This window comes from Bufo gargarizans, chromosome 2 (assembly GCF_014858855.1).
Source record: "Bufo gargarizans isolate SCDJY-AF-19 chromosome 2, ASM1485885v1, whole genome shotgun sequence".
In the NCBI taxonomy this organism is placed as follows: Eukaryota; Metazoa; Chordata; class Amphibia; order Anura; family Bufonidae; genus Bufo; species Bufo gargarizans.
In genome coordinates this window covers 245,591,827-245,613,578 of record NC_058081.1, presented here as the reverse complement: position 1 = coordinate 245,613,578, position 21,752 = coordinate 245,591,827, and the positions used below count along the sequence as shown (strand labels likewise).

General features: G+C 40.9%; 2 protein-coding genes across 4 annotated transcripts in view; one reads left to right on the top strand and one right to left on the bottom strand.

Moving 5' to 3' along the window:
• Nucleotides 1–2,717, top strand: part of COG5 (component of oligomeric golgi complex 5) — a 412,214-nt gene extending 409,497 nt beyond the window's left edge. For all 3 annotated transcript variants that reach the window (XM_044280195.1, XM_044280194.1, XM_044280193.1), the window contains one exon: nucleotides 272–2,717. In XM_044280195.1, the coding sequence (XP_044136130.1) occupies nucleotides 272–386 (115 nt within the window). In that variant the 3' untranslated portion in view covers nucleotides 387–2,717. The remainder of the gene's footprint in view (nucleotides 1–271) is intronic.
• A 43-nt stretch (nucleotides 2,718–2,760) lies between these two features.
• The window catches only part of HBP1 (HMG-box transcription factor 1), a 35,770-nt gene continuing 16,778 nt past the window's right edge, over nucleotides 2,761–21,752 (bottom strand). The window contains exons 5-11 of the mRNA XM_044280196.1: nucleotides 20,060–20,171; nucleotides 18,465–18,577; nucleotides 17,793–17,946; nucleotides 12,036–12,180; nucleotides 11,583–11,900; nucleotides 4,603–4,744; nucleotides 2,761–3,668 (exon numbers count right to left, since the gene is read on the bottom strand). Of these exons, the coding sequence (XP_044136131.1) occupies nucleotides 3,651–3,668; nucleotides 4,603–4,744; nucleotides 11,583–11,900; nucleotides 12,036–12,180; nucleotides 17,793–17,946; nucleotides 18,465–18,577; nucleotides 20,060–20,171 (1,002 nt within the window). The 3' untranslated portion in view covers nucleotides 2,761–3,650. The remainder of the gene's footprint in view (nucleotides 3,669–4,602; nucleotides 4,745–11,582; nucleotides 11,901–12,035; nucleotides 12,181–17,792; nucleotides 17,947–18,464; nucleotides 18,578–20,059; nucleotides 20,172–21,752) is intronic.

The window sequence follows — 21,752 nt, the reverse complement described above, 5'->3', positions numbered from 1 at the left end:
CTTACCATGTTACCATAGTTCTTCCATCTTTTGTGCCTGTATTTGACACTTGTGTCCTTGAATTCCTATAGACCAGGGATGCTCAACCTGCAGCAAAACTATACCTCCCAGCATGCCCTAATAGCTGTAGGCTGTCCAGGCATACTGGGAGTTGTAGTTTTGCAACAGCTGGAGGGCACCGGATTGGTCATCCCTGCTATAGACAATGCAGGTGATGGGCAGGTTGGATGCTGAATATTTGCTTCTCTAATACATTTCCTTACCTTTGCAGGGGTGCTTTGGAAGCCTACGTACAATCAGTAAAGGCCAGAGAAGGCAAGGAATTTGCACCTGTGTATCCAGTCATGATCCAGCTTCTTCAGAAGGCAATGTCATCTGTACAATAACTTCAAAGACTGACAAAAAAAAATCTGCACAACTAATGTAATGATAAAGACCAAATGGGACAGTTAGGGAACTTTCACACTAGCGTTAAAGTTTTCCAGTATTGAGTTTCTTCATAGGGGCTCAATACCGGAAATAACGCTTCAGTTGTGTCCCAATGCATTTTGAATGGAAAGCAGTCCGTTCAGTATGCATCAGGATGTCTTCAGCTCAGTCCCTTTGACGGAACACTTGCCGGAATGATCGAGCATTATTTTCCGGCATTATGTTCCATTGAAATGCATTAATACCCGATCATTTGTGAGACGGATCCACATCCGGATCCGTCTACAAATGCTATCCATTTTCATGCCAGATCCGGAATTAATTTCCATTGAAATGTATTATTGCCCGATCCGGTACCTAGTGTTCTGGAAAAAAGGATCCGTTTTTTCCGGAGAGACAGATGTGGTATTTCAATGCATTTGTCATACTGATCCGGATGAGGAAACAAATGATATCAGTTTGCATACGGATTTACGGCTATGGCAGGCAGTTCTGGCAACGGAACTGCCTGCCTGATTCTTCTTACGCTAGTGTGAAAGTACCCTAAATTTATGGTTTTAGGGATTTCATGTTATACAAACTAAATCCAACTCATCAAAATTTTATTCTGTACCCTATTCTGCACACCTGTATACGGTTCTATTCAGATACATTGGGAGTGATTTGTTATGACTCCCGTACACCAGTTTATAGCATAAAAAGTAGCATGGCTGTGACCCCAGCAAATTCCAGGCTTAAATGACTTATTTGAAATGTACTCCAGTCAGGGGCTGGAGTAATTTTAATCTAGGCACATGGACTACTGAAGGATGCACCTAATTTATGACCAAGCCTGCACCTCGTCATAAATTAAGGGCATCCTCTGGCAACGCAGGGGATATCAAAGCTTTCATAAATGACCCCCATTATGTTAGCTTTCTTGGGTTGGGGTCACATATATTGTAATAAATCAATGTAGTACAGAGGATGCCTGATCATGGAATTTTTCTGTGTATTTCACCCATAGCAAAGTGTGAGACCTGTGGCCAAATCCGCATGTAACATACACAAGCTATGGATTAGCAGGCTAGTTCCACAGCAGTGTGTGTGAAGCTACACTTCCTTACCTCCCTGATCTTCCCATCTGGACTATTTTTCTGTTTGTAAACCAAAGGGTTCATAAAATAGGGGAGATTTATCAGAACTGGTGTAAAGTAGAACTGGCTTAGCGCTCATGCCCTAATATCATGAGTGCAGGACAATAGTCCGGCGGGCGGCCCGATGCGCATAGCATCATAGTAACCTATGAAGCTGTGCGCACTATGTATGCCGCTCATGGACCGTATGTCTCAGAGGGCATATGGTCGTGTGCATGAGCCCTTAGTCACCCATTGAAACCAATCAGATTCTACCTTCCATTTTTCCAAGCTCCTTTGGAAAAAAGGTGTAATCTCATTGGTTCCTATGGGAAACTAAGCCAGTTTTCCTTTACACCAGTTTTGATAAATGCAAAGTAATTATATTTTTTATTTAGCAAATGCTAAGTAGTGTGTGCTTTCAAATAAAATGTTATGTTAGTGTCAGTGGCCATTCCAAACCTGTTTGTGTATGGAGGTTGAAAATCTGGGTAATAATAATGAAGGCTGAGATGGGATTGACACATTGGGAATACTACCAAGCTTTTTCCTTCTTTGCTATGATTGCTGTCAGGTACCATACCTCTAGCACCCACAATGGCAAACAACCATGTTTTCTCTATTGGAATTGTCAGGCAACTTTTCCTAGCAATCAATCTGTTCCACATTACTCAGGTCTTAAAAAGGTTGCCCCATCAGGACCACCCTGGTATCTTATGATGGCATATAGGCAGTGCAAATGGGCCATATTTACCAATCATAAAAATAGCGTAAACTTAGGCTGTCCAGACCTGCACCAGATTTATCACAGGGGCTCCGGGTGGATGGTAAATTTGATGCAGGGTTAGACACTTTTCTCTGACTCCAAAGTAAGCCAATAGTTGGTATAGACAGATATTTACACAACAATTGTGCATCTGAAAAAACGGTAGAAATCCTAGATGTGCCAATTTGTGCCACTTTTTAGACAGATTTTTGGTGCAGGCACATTAAATCTGGGCCAATAATTCTAACCCCCTCCTGACAACTAAAACCAAACAAGTGGCAAGGAGAATTTGGCAGTGATTTTTGTAAAATAAATGTATATGGAAAACATCGCTGAGCCTCAGCTGCTAATGATGAATATGAAATTGTAGTTCACAGAGAATCATTTAATAAAATCTTTCCTTTGTACTTGAGTTGTCTTGAAGTTGGCGTAATAAGGACTGGGAACAAGACCATTTCAACAACATTTATTTGAAATATACAAGAATATAGTGTGCAAAAATTACTGGGGCAGATGATGCTGACAAACTGTATTACAGCTGCAATTCAGGAGCCAAGATTTCCACTCATCACAGTCCTACAGCCGCAACACAGAACAATATATGCGTCTGTTTATTCCGACAGACACAAGAAAAAGTAAAGTGCAAGTGTTGCACCAGAGTTAAGTGCAAAGTCAACCCCCCCATCAATAATGACATTTTTATAGCAAAATAAAATCTATATCTGTAGATTCTGTGGCAACCTAAATTACTAAATCTTAAGCTTCAACACCTTGGCATTTGGAGGGGTCTGTAGGAAATTGCTGGCCCCTCAGTCTATAAGGAAGCTAATGATCCACTTGCCAAAATATAAATGGAGCTCAGTGGCAATGAATAGTCAGTTAGTGCTCATGCACCTTGCATTAACATATCACGTCAGAAACTTACACATTCTAACGTAAAGATAATTACATTTGTGCAATACATATTAATAAGCAGTAGGGTCGATAAACAGCAGTTATATGTTCTATAAATTCCCATTTTTTATTAACCTGGTTGTTTTTAAAAACAATATGCTGATACACACCTCATTGTAGCACCACAGGATATCGATTTTTCAAGCCTATATTACCTGATATATAATTTTTCAAAAATAAGGCGATTTGGTTTAAAATATTGATATTTTTGCATATGTAATGCTATGTTTAAAACAGGAAAGCCTTCAGTCATTCATGTCAGATTACTTCTGTGACATTGCTGCTAGTACAGTCTCGGAGCACATTCACAACACGGTGATGTCAGACTTTCTTCTTCCAGCCAGCCGAACCGCATGTTTCGACACAATATCCCGCTACATTCATATTTAATGTTGCTGTGAGCCCTGAAAAATCAGAATTTCAGAATAAATCACCCGTAATTAGTATCTCTTGTCAGGCTGTGCTATAAAAAGAGCATGAAACTTTTTCTGAATTTAACTGGTTTACAGAGGATTTGCAGAAATACGCTAGATAATTGCTAAAGTTAGCGATTATCTGGCGGTGTAAGGCCTCATGCACACGACCGTTGTTTTGGTCCGCATCTGAGCTGCAGTTTTTTGCAGCTTGGATGCGGACCCATTCAATTCAATGGGGCCACAAAAGATAGTGCTGTCCGCATCCGTTGCTCTGTTCCGTGGACCCGCCAAAAAATATAACCTGTCCTATTCTTGTCCGTTTTGCGGACAAGAATAGGCAGTTATATCAATGGCTGTCCGTGCCTTTCCGCAAGTTGCCGAATGCACACGGACACCATCCGTAGTTTGCGGACCGCAAAACACACCACGGTCGTGTTCATGAGGCCTAAAGGTGCTGCCAATCACTTGCTCTTCATCAGGTGATTGGATAGTTTGTGTAGGCACCTAAATCATTGATTGCTGGCAGCAGATCGTGCTGTGTAAATGCGATCTGCTGCCGACAAACAACAAGTGTGTATGGGGTAGCATGATGGCATTAGCGACTGCTCCTCCCCATACTGTGGAGAAGATTGTTGCATGTAAATGCGGCGCTCTCCTTTACTGACGAGCTAAATTGGCCAGTGTAAAGGGTCATTAAGTAATTTGCAGACATATTATTGCAATGAGATAAGAAGTGTACACTCATGCTTGCAGGCGGTGACCTGAACAGTTAATATTCTGTTCATGAATCCCTTATATAAATACTGTATATATCTGTATTTGGTCACAAGGAACACTTATTGTACAAGGAATTTAAATTGATGGACATTCAGAAATCAGCCCAGTATTTTGGAGGGAGAGAATACTACGACAGACTACATACTGAATTTGTTCTTTTTCTCTTCCAACAGTCAGGATTTATACGTTTTTGTTCTTCAGCCAGGGCTTTAGCTTCTATTGTGTATATTCTCCTTTCCTCATTCTTCATCTTTTTCCATCTGTCACCAAGAATCACACTTATGGCTCTGGAAGAAGAAAGCATGTCAGAGCTAAAGATCAGAAGTTTATTTTACACACAGCTATGACTGTGGTCACCCTATAGGTTGGCCGGTGCATCTGACATAGGCCCCATGCACACAAACATATATATGTTTTGTGGTTTGAAAATGATGGATTTGCAATATACGGATGAGATCTGCATGCTGTCTGCATTTTGTGGACATAATCTATCTCTTTGCGGAACGGACTTATGGATGCAATGCAGAGAGATTATCAGTGTGTTTTCTGCATCCGTATGTCCTTTCCGCAAAAGTACAGAACATGTCCTATACATGTCAATGGATCAGCAAAAAATGCAGATGAAACCGAGACTGCATCCATATTTTGTGGACCGCAAAACGGATATAGTCATGTGTATTGGGCCACATACATTTGTATACTGTAAAAAAAACATGGATATTGTAAATTCCCCATAGATTCCTATAAGGCAAATGTATGCAAGGAATGGCCTACACTATAGCACACTAAAGTCATATCAAGTCTCCCTGGGGAAAAATAAAGTTGTACTATCATCACCACTCATCAGTAATATCCCCTACAATGATAGGTGACATTACTAAAAGCAGAATGTCGCAGGATTTTTCTTTACTTTTCTGTTCTGATTCGCTTAGTATTTGCTGTTCTTATCCAAGTACAGATCGATTATTGGCAAAACTATTGCAAACCTTACAAATCTGTTTAGCTGCGTACCACATCTGGAGCTTCCAGCATATCTGTTAAAAGGACATCCAGATTGTGATGCCTAGCAGTTTTTCAGAGAATTAGTAATCATGGAAACTCAATTATGTGACCTCTTCAGCAAGTGCAGGCAGATTTATCTGACATTAACTATTTGACCTAAAGCAATTTGACCGTTTCTATATTCAACCCAAATCCCCCCAGGATGCTCTATAACAACACATTAAGGTCACCACTGTGGGCCAGCCCCTCTGCTTGTAATGAACCAGTCTGGAATAAACCCTTTGCTACATAAGGACTTTATGGGTTATTCAGAAGAATTTTTTGCTGAAAACCACAAAGTCAGTATGTGACAAACGACAACTATTAGGCTCCGTTTCACACAGGCGAGTTTTCTGCGCGGGTGCAATGCGTGACGTGATTGCATTGCACCCGCACCGAATCCTGACCCATTCATTTCTATGGGGCTGTGTACATAAGAGATGTTTTTCACGCATCACTTGTGCGTTGCGAGAAAATTGCAGCATGTTTTATAATCTGCGTTTTTCACGCAATGCAAGCCCCATAGAAGTGAATGGGGCTGCGTGAAAATCGCATACCATCCCGCAAGCAAGTGCAGATCCAATGCGATTTTCACAGATGGTTGCTAAGGAGATGATAATAAATAGGGATGAGGTCCATTCACTTTATTATAACCATGTTATAATGGAAAATAATAGCATTCTTTAATACAAAGTGCTAAGTAAAGTGTCCCTCGAGGGTTAAAAAATAATTTAAAAAAATGACTTCTTCTTGCAGGACCTGCACTGACGTCATCGCGCTCACCATGTGGTGAGCGCGATGACGTCTGCGCAGGTACTTTTGCAAGCCCTGCAAGAAGAAGAAAGAAGACGATAACAGCTGCGCGATCAAGTGGATGAGGTGAGTAATTTTTTTATTATTATTTTTTTAACCCTCAAGGGACATTTTACTTAGCACTTTGTATTAAAGAATGCTATTATGTTTCCTTATAACCATGTTATAATGGAAAATAATCAAATCTACAGAACACCTAACCCGAACTTCAGTGAAGAAGTCCGGGATCGGGTCTGGGTACCACATTCAGTTTTTTACCACGCGTGTGCAAAACACATTAAAACGCTTTGCGCTTGCACGGAAAAAAATGAACAACGTAACGCAATCGCAGACAGCACGGGTTTCCCACAATGCACCCGGACAAAATCTGTGACGCCCGTGTGCAAGGGGCCTTAGACTGTTCCCTGCCGTGTTCATGAGGTCTATATAAAGACAGCCATTAAGTCCACCATCAACATGTGATTTTCATTTGGCAGAACGTGTTATTCACTGAACCTGAAGATGTGTACACTAGCTGCCACCACGATAAAGCGGGTAAAGTCTAATCTGTCAGATCAAGTTCCAAACTTCAACAGGCTATGACAGTCCTATAGATGTTAGATTGTCTGCTGAAAGGTCTGCCAAGACTTCTACTCAACCACTAGATGCTTTGATGTTCACATGAGTCCTCATCCATCACTGATTACATTCAGCGCTCATAAACAGCTCCTTCCATTGACTTTCATACAAAGGGATAATAATGTTTTTTGTTTTTTTTAAGTGCGTAATGCTCCATTGGATGCCATATTTCCGCAATAGGGGCAGAAACCTCTGTTTAACACAGCAACCAATCAGAATAAAGCGTAACTTTTCCAAGAGCAAAGTATTAAATGAAAACTGGCCTGTGATTGGTTGCTTTTACAACAATTCAATAACCCTCCCCCTCCATGGCGCGCGTATAATTTTTACATGGATTTAGCACTTGTCTAAAACATAAATGTATAAATTGCAACGTCTACCGTCCAACTCTCCACATATTAGAGAGCAGTGTCCACTACCATGTTCTCAAGAACATTTCTCCTGAAAATAGTTGCTGTGAAACTGTGTCTTGCAGTGTCCTGCAGTGTACCTTTAATGTATGTGCTTGGAGTATTGTAACATAGCTCGGATGGACACCAAATCCAGTAGAAACGAAAAGCGTACCACGTGGTATATGGGTTTTGCTCCCCCACACTCCTCTATGAGGGATGGATGTCACTCAGTGGCATCTGGGAAATGCACACACCCATGCTTTCTGTGAATCCTCCCAGCAGACACTGCAGCCTTAGGGCCGGTTCACGCAACCGATTTTAATACACATCTTTTGCAGCACAAGAAAAGTTGTTTTTCTGTGCGTTTTTTGACGTGTCTTTTTTTTTTTTTTTTTTTAAACCAACGGGTGTTCAGTACAAAGCTGAATTTTCAGCTTGAGTGTTCTTTAGCAGATCTGCGCCAAAAAACTTAAGGAAAAATGCACAAAAATATACATGGACTTTCACAGAGCTGTTTTTTTTCTGCTTCCTATTCATTTAAATGGGAGATTCTGCCCCTATATACTGTAGGATACGCTGCTTCCCATTGAAATGAATGAGAGGCTGTTTGGAGGCGTTTTTTTGGAGCTGATTTTAAGAGCAGAAACCATCGCCAAAAAACTCGAGAACTGGCCCTTACAGTTGCGCTCCCTGCAGCAGGGTTCTTCCTCCGATACTCAATTATTTTATATTAGGAAAAAAACATGCGGTGGTCTTGCAGCCAATAGCAACCACACATGAAGCTGGGATCTCTGTTTGCTATGACAACAACCCCAGTTTCTCTAGTATTAATACAGGACCAACTCTGTTAGTTCAAGTGTTTAGACCTACGGCCGAATGGGATTTTCTGGCTACAAAATTGTCCCCATGTTATGCAATGTGTGAACTTGATAAATGAGGTAATTATGCTAAAGCCTGGTGTAACTGCATTGATAAATCTGTCACCCCCCCCCCCCCTCCCCCCCCTCCCGATGTCTCCTGTCCATTTTATTTATTTATTTTTAAGTGTGGCTTCTTGTTCTCCATCCCGGATTTTCAGACAAATTATTGCATGCTGTATTCTAGATCTATCCAACAATGTGGGAAGAAAATGTCCACTCAGCACATAAAAAGAGTATAGACAAAGGCAAATGATATAATGAACATACCGCTACACTGATATCTTTAAACATGTAAAGGGGGAGAGGGCATGCCTATTTTAAGTAGTTTTCCAAGATTTTGATACTGATGACAAGTAGGTCATCAGTATCTAATCGGTGGGGGTCTAAGAGTACTTTCACACTAGCGGTTTTCTTTTTCTCTCCGGCCAAAAATACTGATCACTTGCCGGAATGCCATATATGGCATTAATTTACATTGAAATGTATTAGTGCCGGATCCGGCTTTTAAAAATGCAAAAAAATTAATACCCGGTCTGTTTTTTCCAGATGACACCGGAGAGACAGATCCGGTATTTCAATGCATTTGTCAGACGGATCTGCATCCAGATCCGTACGACAAATGCCATCAGTTTGCGTCCGGATTGCCGGGACTGCCTGCCGCAAGTGTGAAAGTACCCTAACACCCTGGATACCAAGCACAGTCACTACAATGTACGGCGCTGTACTTGGTAAGCACAGAGAAGGCCACAAGGCACTCACAGGAGCATCAGTGCCTTCTCCAACAGATGATTTGCGGGGGTCCCGGGTGTCAGACCCCCTCCGGTCAGGTACTAATGACCTATCCTGAGGATAGGTCATCAGTATCATCATTTCGGAAAACCCCTTTCTTGAAGTGAGCTGTACTTACCTAGCACATCCAGTGTAGCTGCTCCAGTTCTTATAGCATGGTTCTCACCTATTTTCACAATTCTTATAGCAATGAATGGAGAGCACGCCGCACATGTAAACTGTGCCCTCCTTCAGTTTGGAGGCCCCGTTCCGGAGATAGGAGAGGTGATACCCACACCTACCTGACGTTGATGGCATATTCTAGCAATATACCATCAATCTCCCAGATGGGCTAACCCCTTTAAAAGGAATGTGTCAACAGAAAACAGTTTCTTATATTTATTTTAAAAGGGTTGTCTCATCTTGGACACTGGTGTCATATTGGTAGGCTATAGCCCAAATGTCTGATAGGTGCAGGTCCCACCTCTGGGCCCCGCACCTATCCTTAGAATGAAGTTGCACATGCACAACTGCCCTTCATTCAATTCTGGTGCACTGCTGAAAATAGCCGTGCAGCACTTATGACTATTTTCGGAAGTCCTATTGAAATGAATGGGATGCGCACAGCGCAAGCGCAGCCTTCCCTTTGTTCACTTCTATTGGCTTTACGGAAATAGCCAAGCTAGTGAATGAAGGGCAGTCGCAAATGCACAGTGTGCACCCCATCACTTTGCAGTCTCTGTTCTAAGGATAGGTGTGGTTCCCAGAGATGGGACTCACACCTGTCAGACATTAGAGGCATATCTTAGCGATATGACCCTAATGTCTAAGATGGGACAACATCTTTAAGCTTATATTAAGTGATGTTATTTAAAAAAAAAAAAAAAAACACCAATAGTGTGCTGACACTTCCTGTTCCTTACAGATCACTTTTCAGCAGTCATCTTATTATCCTCACGGGCAGCATACAATGAAAGATTACATATACGCCTTATCTGCACACTGGTCAACTGTCTACAAAACTCTCTTACATAAGTCAATGAACATCTCCAGTCAGTTGTGTCCATGGTCCACGTGGGTGCTTTTAGGCTCCATTCACACGTCCGTAACGTGTTTTGCGCATCCACAAAACACGGACACCGGCAATGTGCGTTCCGCATTTTGCGGACCGAACATCACCGGCACTAATAGACTATACCTATTCTTGTCCGCAATTGCGGACAAGAATAGGACATGTTCTATTTTTTTCAGGAACGGAAATGCAGATCCGGAAGTGCTGGTCCGCATTTCCGGAGCCGGGACACACATCATGCGGCCCCATAGAAATGAATGGGCCCGCAAAATGCGGAACAAAATTGCAGACGTGTGAATGGACCCTAAAGCAGTGTTCCCCAACTCCAGTCCTCAGGGCCCACCTGCCAGTCAGGATTTGAAAATATCCCACAGAATGAATACCTGTGGTAAGTCCTGATGTATTGATACAAATTATATCACCTGCTTAAAACATGACCATCAGGTGGGCTCTGAGCCTCTACAAGGCTACCAGGCGTATCATGGGTATATTCCAATGTAGGCCTGCAGGTGGCAGCACTACATTGGAATATACAGAATTTCCGAGTTAATTTTTTTAATGTATAAAATCAAATTTTGAGAAAGGACAATTTAATGATTGCCATAATGTAACGAAAAAAAAAAAAAAAGAACAATTTGCAGTTTTTTTCCTCGCTTCACCTCCCCCAGAATTTTTATAAAAAGTACACACCCAAAAATGGTGTCCCTGAAAAATACAAATCACTGCACAGAAAATGAGTCCTTACACAGCTCATTATGGGGGATGAAAAGAAAAACAATGTTTTGCCAATTTTGTTAAAGCATTAAAATACAAGAAAAAGTATTGTGGTATCGCTGTAATTGTACTGACCCAAAGTAATGAAGGAAACAGGTCAGTTTTACCACACAGAGAACGCTGTAAAAACAAAACCAATAAAACTGGCGGAATTCCGATTTTTTTTACTGCTTCCCACTACACTGTATGCAATATTAAATGGTGCCATTAGAAAGTACAATTTGTCCTGAAAAAAACCTGTTCATTTTATACGGTAAATCTTTTTCTAGGGTTTGATGCACCCTAGCATTTTTCTCATACAGAGCTCCAATCTTTTACTTCCCTTACACAGCCGCCACTAGGGGGAGCTTACTAAATGACCGATTCATACAGCTTCATATGAAGACAATGAGCGCATTGTATAAATACAGCAAGAAGTGATCCCATAGAGGCAACTGCCTTTGTGGCAAACTCTGTCTGGAGTTAGCCTCTGAGACTAAGGGACTCAGGTTGACATGTGTGGCACATCCTGCAGAGCTGCTATAAATGTCTTTCATTCCCTCATACCCCATGTATACTGGATATCTTCTTTAAGAGGACTGCCCACCTAGAAGATCATTGTGAGCTGCAACAACAGTGCAGGTAAAGGGACTATAGCAGGAACTGTAGGTGGAATAAAATATTTCTACATAAAACACATGCAGCGTTCTTCTGTAGAGGAAGGTATAAACATCAGTTATGAAATTACCGGTTATCTTTTCCTGGGTACATCTGTGTGTATTCAACCCTATATTTTTTGGCAAAAAGCATGAAGGCGTTCATTGGTCGTTTGCACTTATTGGGAGATGTGGCCATCACAGAGTTAGCAGTCCCTGAGCTGTGACTCTTGCCAGTTTTATTATATAATGAAGTGTAAGAAGTTTGTGGAGATGCACAGTCCTTGCTGTAGTCCGATTTCTCTGAATCTGGGCTGCTTGCGCCACCATTGGATAAGGAAACCCGACGTTGACGTGCCATACTGCTTAACACATACACAGCAGAGGAATCCATTGGCGTGAAATCATAACTGGAAACAAAACAAGGGAAAAATATGTTGTATATGAAAATTGTCCATATACAGTAGTCTAATAGTATAGAGAAGAATAAATGATCTGTATACAAGGACGCACACACAAACAAGTCAATGGTTACTGAAGATCACCTTTTAAAGGTATCAAAAACACCAGAATCATTAAAATTTATGGCATCAGGATGTCCTGGAGGTAGGCATATATCACCAATGTGCATCTCATAGCAGGGAATGCCATGCTGAACCACGGTTAGGCTCGGGTAAAATGATGACCAGCCTGGAAATAAAAATAAAATTACATTATTTTACTAGACTATGCTGTACAAAAAATTTTGGGGTCAGCTGCTCACACCAATATCTTACAGAATTCCCATTATCTGCTTCCTTGCCAGCTATTGTAACAGAAGGCGATTTGATGACCCACCTTAACATTTTCAGGACCCTGCCAAATTTCACCTTAAAGGGGTTGTCAGAGTTATTTTTTTGTTCTTTGTATGTTTCTAATTAATCAACTGTAAAGGCTTTACCATGCACTTACTGCATCTCCAGTGGCTGCTTTCTCAGATTTCACTGAGGGTCACATGACCTGTGATGTCCGCTTCTCTCCCTGCTCTGATGTTTCGTGCACTAGCCTGAAAGAGCAGATATGATTCTGTACACACTGTGCTGGCCACTCCCTCCTGCAATGGCTGAGCTGCTGCTTTTTGCTCTCCCTGGATTCTTCAGGGGAAACTTTAACCCCTTTCAGCAGCACACTCAGGGCTGAAGGCTTTACTGAGTAGCTGCAGGCAGTTAGGAGACAAATGCTGGGCACAGGAGCTGACAGAGGAGTTCTGCAGAGCATTGCACAACAGGTAGGGGGAAGATCCTGCGTGTATCAACAGTGTCATTGTACAGCTGGGACTTGTAGTCCCACACATACAACATGCTGCTGGGTATCCCAGCAGTGAGATATGGCACTCAGGGCAGCACTTTTATTCACTACCTTTGCAGAGCAGGGGGAGGAGCACAAATATTCATAAGAAAATCTCAGAGATTGTTGTTATTGCAGGTAAACAAAAGGGCCAGAAGAAAACCAGGGAAATGAGGAAATATAATTTTTTTTGCCTAAAACTTGCTTAGCTCAGTTATATATTGCTGCCCATAAGATTTAAAAAGCAACAATAGAGAAAAAAAAACGCACAAGAACTAGTAAAAACGCATTACAACCGCATGGAGCAATTCCAATTATTTTAAGATCCATTCCAGATTTTTTTAGGGTGATTTATAGGATGGCTATATAAAGGGAGGAGGACCACAGCAGGTTCTACCACTGATGAAAGAGTGAGTGTAAACTCCGAAACACGTTTGGTGTTTCAGAACCTGCCTGCAAATGACAATTCACCCACTGACATCTGGTGACTGAATAGTTGCTGCGATACAGGAGCTACCGTGAAGTGCTTCACACAAAGCACTCCCGCTTCCAAGTGAACCGCCCGCCGTACTAAAGAACCCAATCACGTGGGACGCCGGGCTTGGAGAGAGCGTTACATAATAAGGAAGCGGTGAGGTGAGGACTTTAATGTCTGGCCACCACGTGGGACGCCACGATTGGCAGACACAGGCAATGTATTGTGAGTAAGTTCTGGGAAGCATAACTGACTGCCATCATTGAAAAGCAGACAGTCTTGAAATACAGAATGCCTATACAAATATCGCAATTGAACTAAATATGAGTTCATGCGGGTATAGCATCGAAAGGAGTACAAACAAACTTTTTTATGTAATAATATTATATCAGACTACTCCCTAAGACATTAGCAGGATCATATAGATTATGTGCGTGGACATTTTATGACTATTTTAAGATTATACATTTTTTTATTAATTTTGGGTGTCAAATTACTACTCTATTAAGAGCTATTAAGAAGAGATTGAAACAGGTGATCATTATTGTACAATTAAGTGGTGGGTTACTATTTTCTGTGGGGCAGTAGCAAAGTTTAAATTGACATTGGAGCAATTATACTATACATTTGCGTAATCTTGCCACACATTTAATAAGTATACCCAAGTATTAATACATGGAAACATCTATAGCCATTATAGTATATGTAATAGTGATTTTTTTATGTTTTAGTTTGATGTTTGTTTTTTTTACTAATCATGTTTGATATATGGTTAATCAAATACATATATTTATTATAATAGATTCTCCAAGTGTCACTTTATGTGGTAATATTTTTGGAATGCTTTTACTTATCTAAGCCATTCTGAGATTTTCCAAATTTCTATTTCTCTGCTTTGAAACCTCATATAATATTTATTACTTTACATTTCCCATATGTCTACTTCATGTTTGGATCCTTTTGTAAATTACATTTTCTTTTTTTGGGATGTTAGAAGGCTTAGACCTTTGGAAGCAAATCTTAAAATTTTTCAGAAAAATTTCAAAAACCCACTTTTTAAGGACCAGTTTGGTTATGAAGTCACTGTTGGGCTTACTTATTAGAATTAGAAACCACCCATAAATGACAGCATTTTAGAAAATACACCCCTCAAGGTATTCAAAATTTTTTACAAACTTTGTTAACCGCTTAGGTGTTCCACAAGAATTAAAGGAAAATGTAATTGAAGTTTCAGAATTTCACTTTTTTGGCTGATTTTCCATTTTAATCCATTTTTTTTTACGGTAACAAAGCAAGGGTTACCAGCCAAAACAATATTATCCTGATTCTGTAGTTTACAGAATTACCCCATTTCTGATTGTAAACAACTGTATGGGCACACGGCAGGGCACAGAAGGAAAGGAACGCCATATGATTTTTGCCATATCCCATTTGAAGACCCCCCTGATGCACCCATAGAGTAGAAACTCCAAAAAAGTGACCCCTTTTTAGAAAATACGGGATAAGGTGGCAGTTTTGTTGGTACTATTTTAGGGTTCATATGATTTTTTTTTGCCTAATATTAGCAATTTTTTGTTACCGTGTCTCACAAAAAATTTGTTTTGGCACAGGTTTTTATTTTTGTTTTATTTTTTACAGTGTTCATCTGACAGGTTAGATCATGTGCTATTTTTATAGAGCAGGTTGTTACGGACGCAACAATACCAAAAATTGGTTGTTTCAGTTTTACATCATAAAGCATTTTTGAAAAAAAAAATTTTTAGTGTCCCCATATTCTGAAAGCCATATATATTTTTTTTTATTATTTTTTGTGACTTATGTAGGGGCTGATTTTTTTTTCCAGGATGAGATGACGGTTTAATTGGTACTATTTTGGGGTGCGTATGACTTTTTGACCTGCTTAGTATTACACTTTATGTGATGTAAGGTGACAAAAAATAGAATTTCTTTTTTTACAGTGTTCACCTGAGGGGTGAGGTCATGTGATATTTTTAAACAGCAGGTCATTACAGACGTGGCAGTACCTAACATATATACTTTTTTTTTTAATTTAAGTTTTACACAATAAAAGCATTTTTGAAACAAAAAAATATCATGTTTTAGTGTCTCCATATTCTGAGAGCCATAGTTGTTTTTTTTTTTTGCCCAATTGTCTTAGGTAGGGGTGAGATGACTGTTTAATTGGTACTATTTTGGGGGGGTATATGACTTTTTGATCGCTTGGTATTACACTTTTTGTGACGTAAGGTGACCAAAAAAATTGCTTTTTTTTTACACCGTTTTTATTTTATTTTTTATTTCTAAGACGTTCAGGTGAGGGGGGTGGATCATGTGATATTTTTTTTTAGAGCCGGTCGTTATGTACACGGCAATGTCCAATATGTCTGTTTTTCTTTTTTTTTCTTACAATTTTATGTGTCTTTTTTACATTTTTATTTATTTTTTTTATTAAATTTTTTTTTATTATGAAAAACACTTTTTTACTTATTTTTGTCCCACTCTGGGACTTCAACTTCTGGGGTCTGATCCCCTATGCAATGTGTTACAATACATCCTGTTATGTAATACATTGCCTGTCAGCTTTTATGCTGACAACCTGCCTGTGAGACCCAGCCCGGGCTGGATCTCACAGGCTTCCGTAGAAGGCAAGCCCCAATGCCTATGGAAGGCATCGGGTCCCCGTCACTGCGGCGCGGGGACCCAACAGGGAAGCGGAGGGAAGCCGTACGCTCCGCAAACCTTCTGCAGGTGGCAGTCAGCTTTTACCGTGGCATACAAGAGGTTAATACGCCGGCATGATGCAGGGGTTCAGCTGTCAGTGACTGCTGGGTCCGTGCTGCTGATCGGGCGGGCGCAGCTCTTGCACCCGGCCAATCAGCCCGCCGTACATGTACTGCACTGGACCTTAAGTCACGTCCACCAGCGCCGTACATGTATGACGCGGGTTCTCTAGAGGTTAAAGCTGTTTCCCAAGTTTCATATACTGATGACCTAGCCACTGGATAGATCATCAGAATCTGATCGTGGGGTTCTGACACACAGCACAGAGGAAATTGTGGCCTCCTCACAGCTTAACTAGCACGGCACCATCCCATCCTTTGGACAGTGGCTGTGTTTGGTATCAGGGGTCGGGTGGAGGGGGAACGCATGGGAACGGCGTTCCTGCACTTTTTTCCCTTTCAGCCTCAAGCCAGGAGAACACGGCTGAATCAGATTCACAGGGGGAGACGGAGCGCACTGTGCAGGGCAGGTTAAGGGAGGAGGGGCGGCTTCAGTTGAGAGGAAGCTGTCTGTGCGGTGCCGCTGCCTGCGACTCCTCTCATGGCGCCCCGCCCCCTAATGACATCATCTCCTTCACTACGAGATCATTTAGAATGTCTTTTAGAAAAGTTTGTCCTGGGATTCGAACTCACGACCTCTACACATCAGAGGAAGGCATTTACCCTCACAGCCATGAAAGCCGTCTAGGTAAATGCTTAAAAAAAAAAATATAAGACTTCTAATTATACCTAGTGTACTGATATCTAGTGTACAACCATACACATGACAGCTGCCCACTGTGTATGGATGTAGCAGAGCTGGGTGTGTTGGGGCAGCTGTCATGTGTATGGTTGTACACTAGGTATCAGTACACTAGGTACTAGGTATAAGTAGAAGTCTTAGTTTTTTTTTTTTTTAAGCAACTACCTCAACAGCTTTTATGGCTGTGAGGGTAAATGCCTTGCCTGTAATGTGTAGAGGTCATGAGTTCGAATCCCAGGACAAACTAAAAGTGTTTTTTTTTCTTTTTCTGATACTTCTACTGATACCTTGTGTACTGATACCTAGTGTACAACCATACACATGACAGCTGCCCCAACACACCCAGCTCTGCTACATCCATACACAGTGGGCAAAGTTACCTACAGTAGAAGTCTTATATATATTTTTTTTTAAGTAGCAAGCTAGACAGCTTTCATAGCTGTGAGGGCATATGCCTTGCTTCTGCTGTGTAGAGGTCATGAGATCGAATCCCAGGACAAACTTTTCTAAAAGTGCTATTTTTTTAATTTATTTTTTAGTCCGCAGCGACACAAATTACAGCATGCTAGATTTTCTGTGCTTTTTTATTTTTTGGAGGGGGGGGGGGGGGTTGCAGTGGATCTTGGGTGAGTTCCCACACTTTTTTTCCCAGGACTTGACCCCTGTTTGGTATCACATCTCAGCCCCATTTACTTGAATAGGCCAAGTGACCAATGAATGTGATGTCACATGCCTAGGAAGAGGGAGTTTGCCTCTTCAAATAACTAATCGGTGGGTATAAAACACTTGAAAAACCCCTTTAAACTCAGTATCAATAAGTACTTGTACATGGAAGGTAACAAGCTCATGAAAAAAGGTCAAAAGGACCCCACTGTAAATGAGATTTTAAGGGAGAGACATCAAACAGAGGCAAGAACAGACAACACGACTGCTGTATATGAACATAGTACATGGTACAGACGCTCCACAGTAGCCTTACCTTTATTTTTTACATAGAATGGGTGATCCAATTTGCACTCCACTGTAAGCAAGCCTTCCTGTGTACCTGGGTCAAACGTCAGCTGCAGAACAGATTCCCCACAAGACACACTCTCTTCATGAGAAATCAGTTTCAAACCATCTGATCCATAACCCTACAAATGGTACAAAATGACACATGAAAATGGTACAACATGTACGCATGCCGAGCGCAAGGCGTACTACCAGGCGGTGGCATGTCAGAACATTCCAGTAAAACACTATTCAATGGGAAGTAGTTCATCAATGTTAACAGAGCCTAATATACTGCAGCAGTGAGTGACTGCAGCATTCTGTACCAGTCTAGTGGACATGGCCACAAATACCCACTGCTGGATTGTTTGTATTTGTTATCTCCATGCTGGAGTCCAGACTCCCATGGGGAAAAATGAGCTGATGACTGCGGTTAAAACGAGACTAAAATAAAAAAAGATGCTTTTGCAGTCAGTGTGATCGGCAGTGGATAGGCAGACTTCCCCAATGATTCCACTTCATCAAAAAGGCCTGAAAGGGTAAAGAGCGGAACACTGCACATATATGCACTGAAAAATACTGCACTTTACACAAAACATCATATGGGTGCATACTGTATGTACAAACAAGGTTTATAACTGGAATTTATCTAGAAAACTACCTTCTGGGTGACAGCGTTGGCATCATGCTGTGATCTATAGCGCATGCTTTTGGAAAAGTCTTCCACATCCTGCCATACTTTCTTGCGCCCTTTATGAAAACACAGACGTGTGCCTGAACAAGATTCAAGACGAGGAACGTGTCAGAAGTGCAGAATTAAAATGACAGCTATATATAGATAGAGATGCATTCATTATGACCCCATGCTGCTGATGCTCCAATCCAAGTACAGTAAAATGGAGGCCGCAATAGCTCAATCAAGCGCTAGTTGTACTTGATAGTGATTACTTGATTGTCTAGTGCATCTTGACAAATAATTACACTTTGGCAAATGTGCCCACAAGGGGATGAATAGTCTAATTGGCAGCTAAGGGCTCAAGCGCAATTTAACATCTACTATAGTCCCGGTTCACTCCTAAGGATTGGCTGATGGTAGAACATGTTGCCTACAGCATAAATGCCATGGTGCTTTTCTATATCGTCTGGTTACACATCTAATACTTTTAACCTAGGGTGGGTTTTTTGTAACACTGTGCCTAGACATTTGCTAAAAAAACAGAACTGAAACAAAATGGACTACAAAAAAAATGTTTGTTTATGCCGGTTTTCTTCACTTTTGGTGTGTTTTGGGGTCAATTGCATTTTATTTATTTTTTTCAAAATGCAGCATGGTCTAGAGGAAGTGTGTTTTTTCCAGGTGCCTTTCCATAGGCTTCTTTATAGGACAGGAAAAACACCTAAAATAATGGGAGTAAAAAAAGTATAACAAAAAACTATGGGGAACATTTATTAAGACCGGCGATTGAGATGTGACATGCTGGCGTGGAAAATGATGAATGAGATGGGCTGGCGGGGGTAAAGTCACAGATTTTGTCGCAAAACACCTCTGAGACAAAATCTGCTACCTAAATACGCCAAAAAGTGGCGTATAACACATAATAAATGACAGCCTATGTAGAAAGAAACCATATCAAAGCAAAAAAAAATGATAGGCATTTAATATTTACAATCTGTATTCCAATAAATGCCATGCTACTGTGAATCCCGCTTAATTCCATTTTCATTACTTGTACTGAAAACACTTTCTGCTGGAATTTATGTTTTAAAAAAAAGCAATAAGGAGAATTTCTGAGTACTATTTATTTTGGGTAGACATGTTAAAGGATACACTATGAAATGCTACTCATACGGTCTTGGGTAGAGAAACGCAGAACTCTGTATCTATCTGAAGGATAAGTAGTGGAATAACTCTCCTGTAAGTGCCCCCTGTATGGCCAGGCAACTGCTAAAATGGGAATTATTACTGTACATCGGGTTACCAGTAATGTGAACAGGACAAAAATAATGTACTCCGCTTACAGACTGTCTCTGTCCTGCACAATTCTGGCATTTTAGGCCATTTAACATCATCTTTAACCCCTCCGCGCTCGCTGGTGTACTATTAGTAGTACATCACAGCGATGGCACAGGCTCAGGAGCTTTATGGAGCAAACATTCCAGAAAATGAAATCTCTGAAACAAATCTGCCATATGGGAATACACCCCCAATAAAGGAAAAGGTGAGGCATGCATCACAATCTTTGGGGCATTACTCACCTTTTAGAAAACCGTGCCAAATGGTGTGAGGCCACGAGTGACACCACCCTAAATCATCATCATCAGAAAAGGATGACATACAGAAAATGCCAGATTCCGACTCACTGTTTGCCTGAAATAAAGAATAATTTCATATTGTAGAAATTCTACACTGAGTATGAGTAACATGTTAAATCAGAAAACATCTAGTAATAGCGTTTGCCTGCTTGGGCAACTGTGAGTTAAATGTTTTAAACTCTTGCTATAAAATATGAAGTGTTGCAGGCCGCATGCCACATTAAAGGGTCACTGTCATTGCTTATGATATAAATGAACGGTACACCGATTGATGCTATACTGTAATACGGCCCTTTGTTCTGTTTCTTTCATACAAAGAATGAATTACCGACAGGAAAGCACTGCTAATAATTCACAAATGTGTAAGCGCTGCCACACACACAAATGTATTCAAATAGCTATTCTGTGTCCTTGGTGTACTAGGAAAGTTTGGATTTCTTATGTATTATCTTTTCGGCTGCACACATCTGCTTTTTCTTCCATTACAAGTCTTCCATACATTAATCATTTTTGTGTGTGTACAATTTAGGGTACTTTCACACTAGCGTTTTAGTTTTCCAGTATTGAGATCCGTCATAGGGGCTCAATACCAGAAAAAAACACTTCAGTTTTGTCCCCATTCATTGTCAATGGGGACAAAACTGAACAGAACGGAATGCTCCAAAGTGCATTCCGTTCCGTTTAGTTGCGGTCCCATACTAGAGAGCAAACCGCAACATGTTGTAATTTGCTTTCCGCCCTGGGATGCGGAGCAAGACGGATATATCATGACCCCCAACGTAAGTCAATCTGCCACAATAGAAAGTGGATCCATCCCCCATTGACTTTCAATGGAGTTCACAACAGATCCATCTTGGTTATGTTACAGATAATACAACCGGATCCATTCATAACGGATGCAGATGGTTGTATTATCAGTAATGGAAGCGTTTTTGCTGAACCCTGTCGGATCCAGTAAAAATGCTAGTGTGAAAGTAGCCTTAGGTGAATAAGTTGTCCCAAGTTTTAAACTTATCCCCACAGGATAGGAGATGAGTATCTGACAAGTGAGAGTCCGAGCGCAGGGAACCCCACCAATCAAGAGAATGGGGATCCCAAGTACTGGGAATGAATGGAGCAGGGTCCTCATGTATGAGCAGCAACGTACTGTTATAAAAGTTTACCCTTCTACTACAATCAAATTGCAACTGGGAAGGGGTTAAAAAACGCACATCATTTTCAAAAATTGCGCAACTATGTATTATACAAAAAAAGTACTATAATGAACTATAATGGATCTACCAGAAGATGATGATTTCATAAAATTAAAATATGGCAAATTGGCAATGCAAAAACATGTTTTCCCTTTGTAGGTGTGACTCTTCTACTAGGTTTCCATCTGTGGCCAAAATTCCAGCATAGGAAAAGAATATTGGAATCACCAGATCCAGCATATGCCGGACACCACCAGCACTTGACAGATACCGTTCACTATAATGGGTCTCCTGAGTTTCCGGCACAAATACCTACAATCTGCAATGGAGGCTCCTGTGAAACCTCAGCCTTCAGCTAGCTACTTCAGCAGTCAGATCTGCTTTCCTTTTATTAGGGCATCCAATGCCCCTTTTGATGGTATGCTCGCTAGAAAAAAAATCCA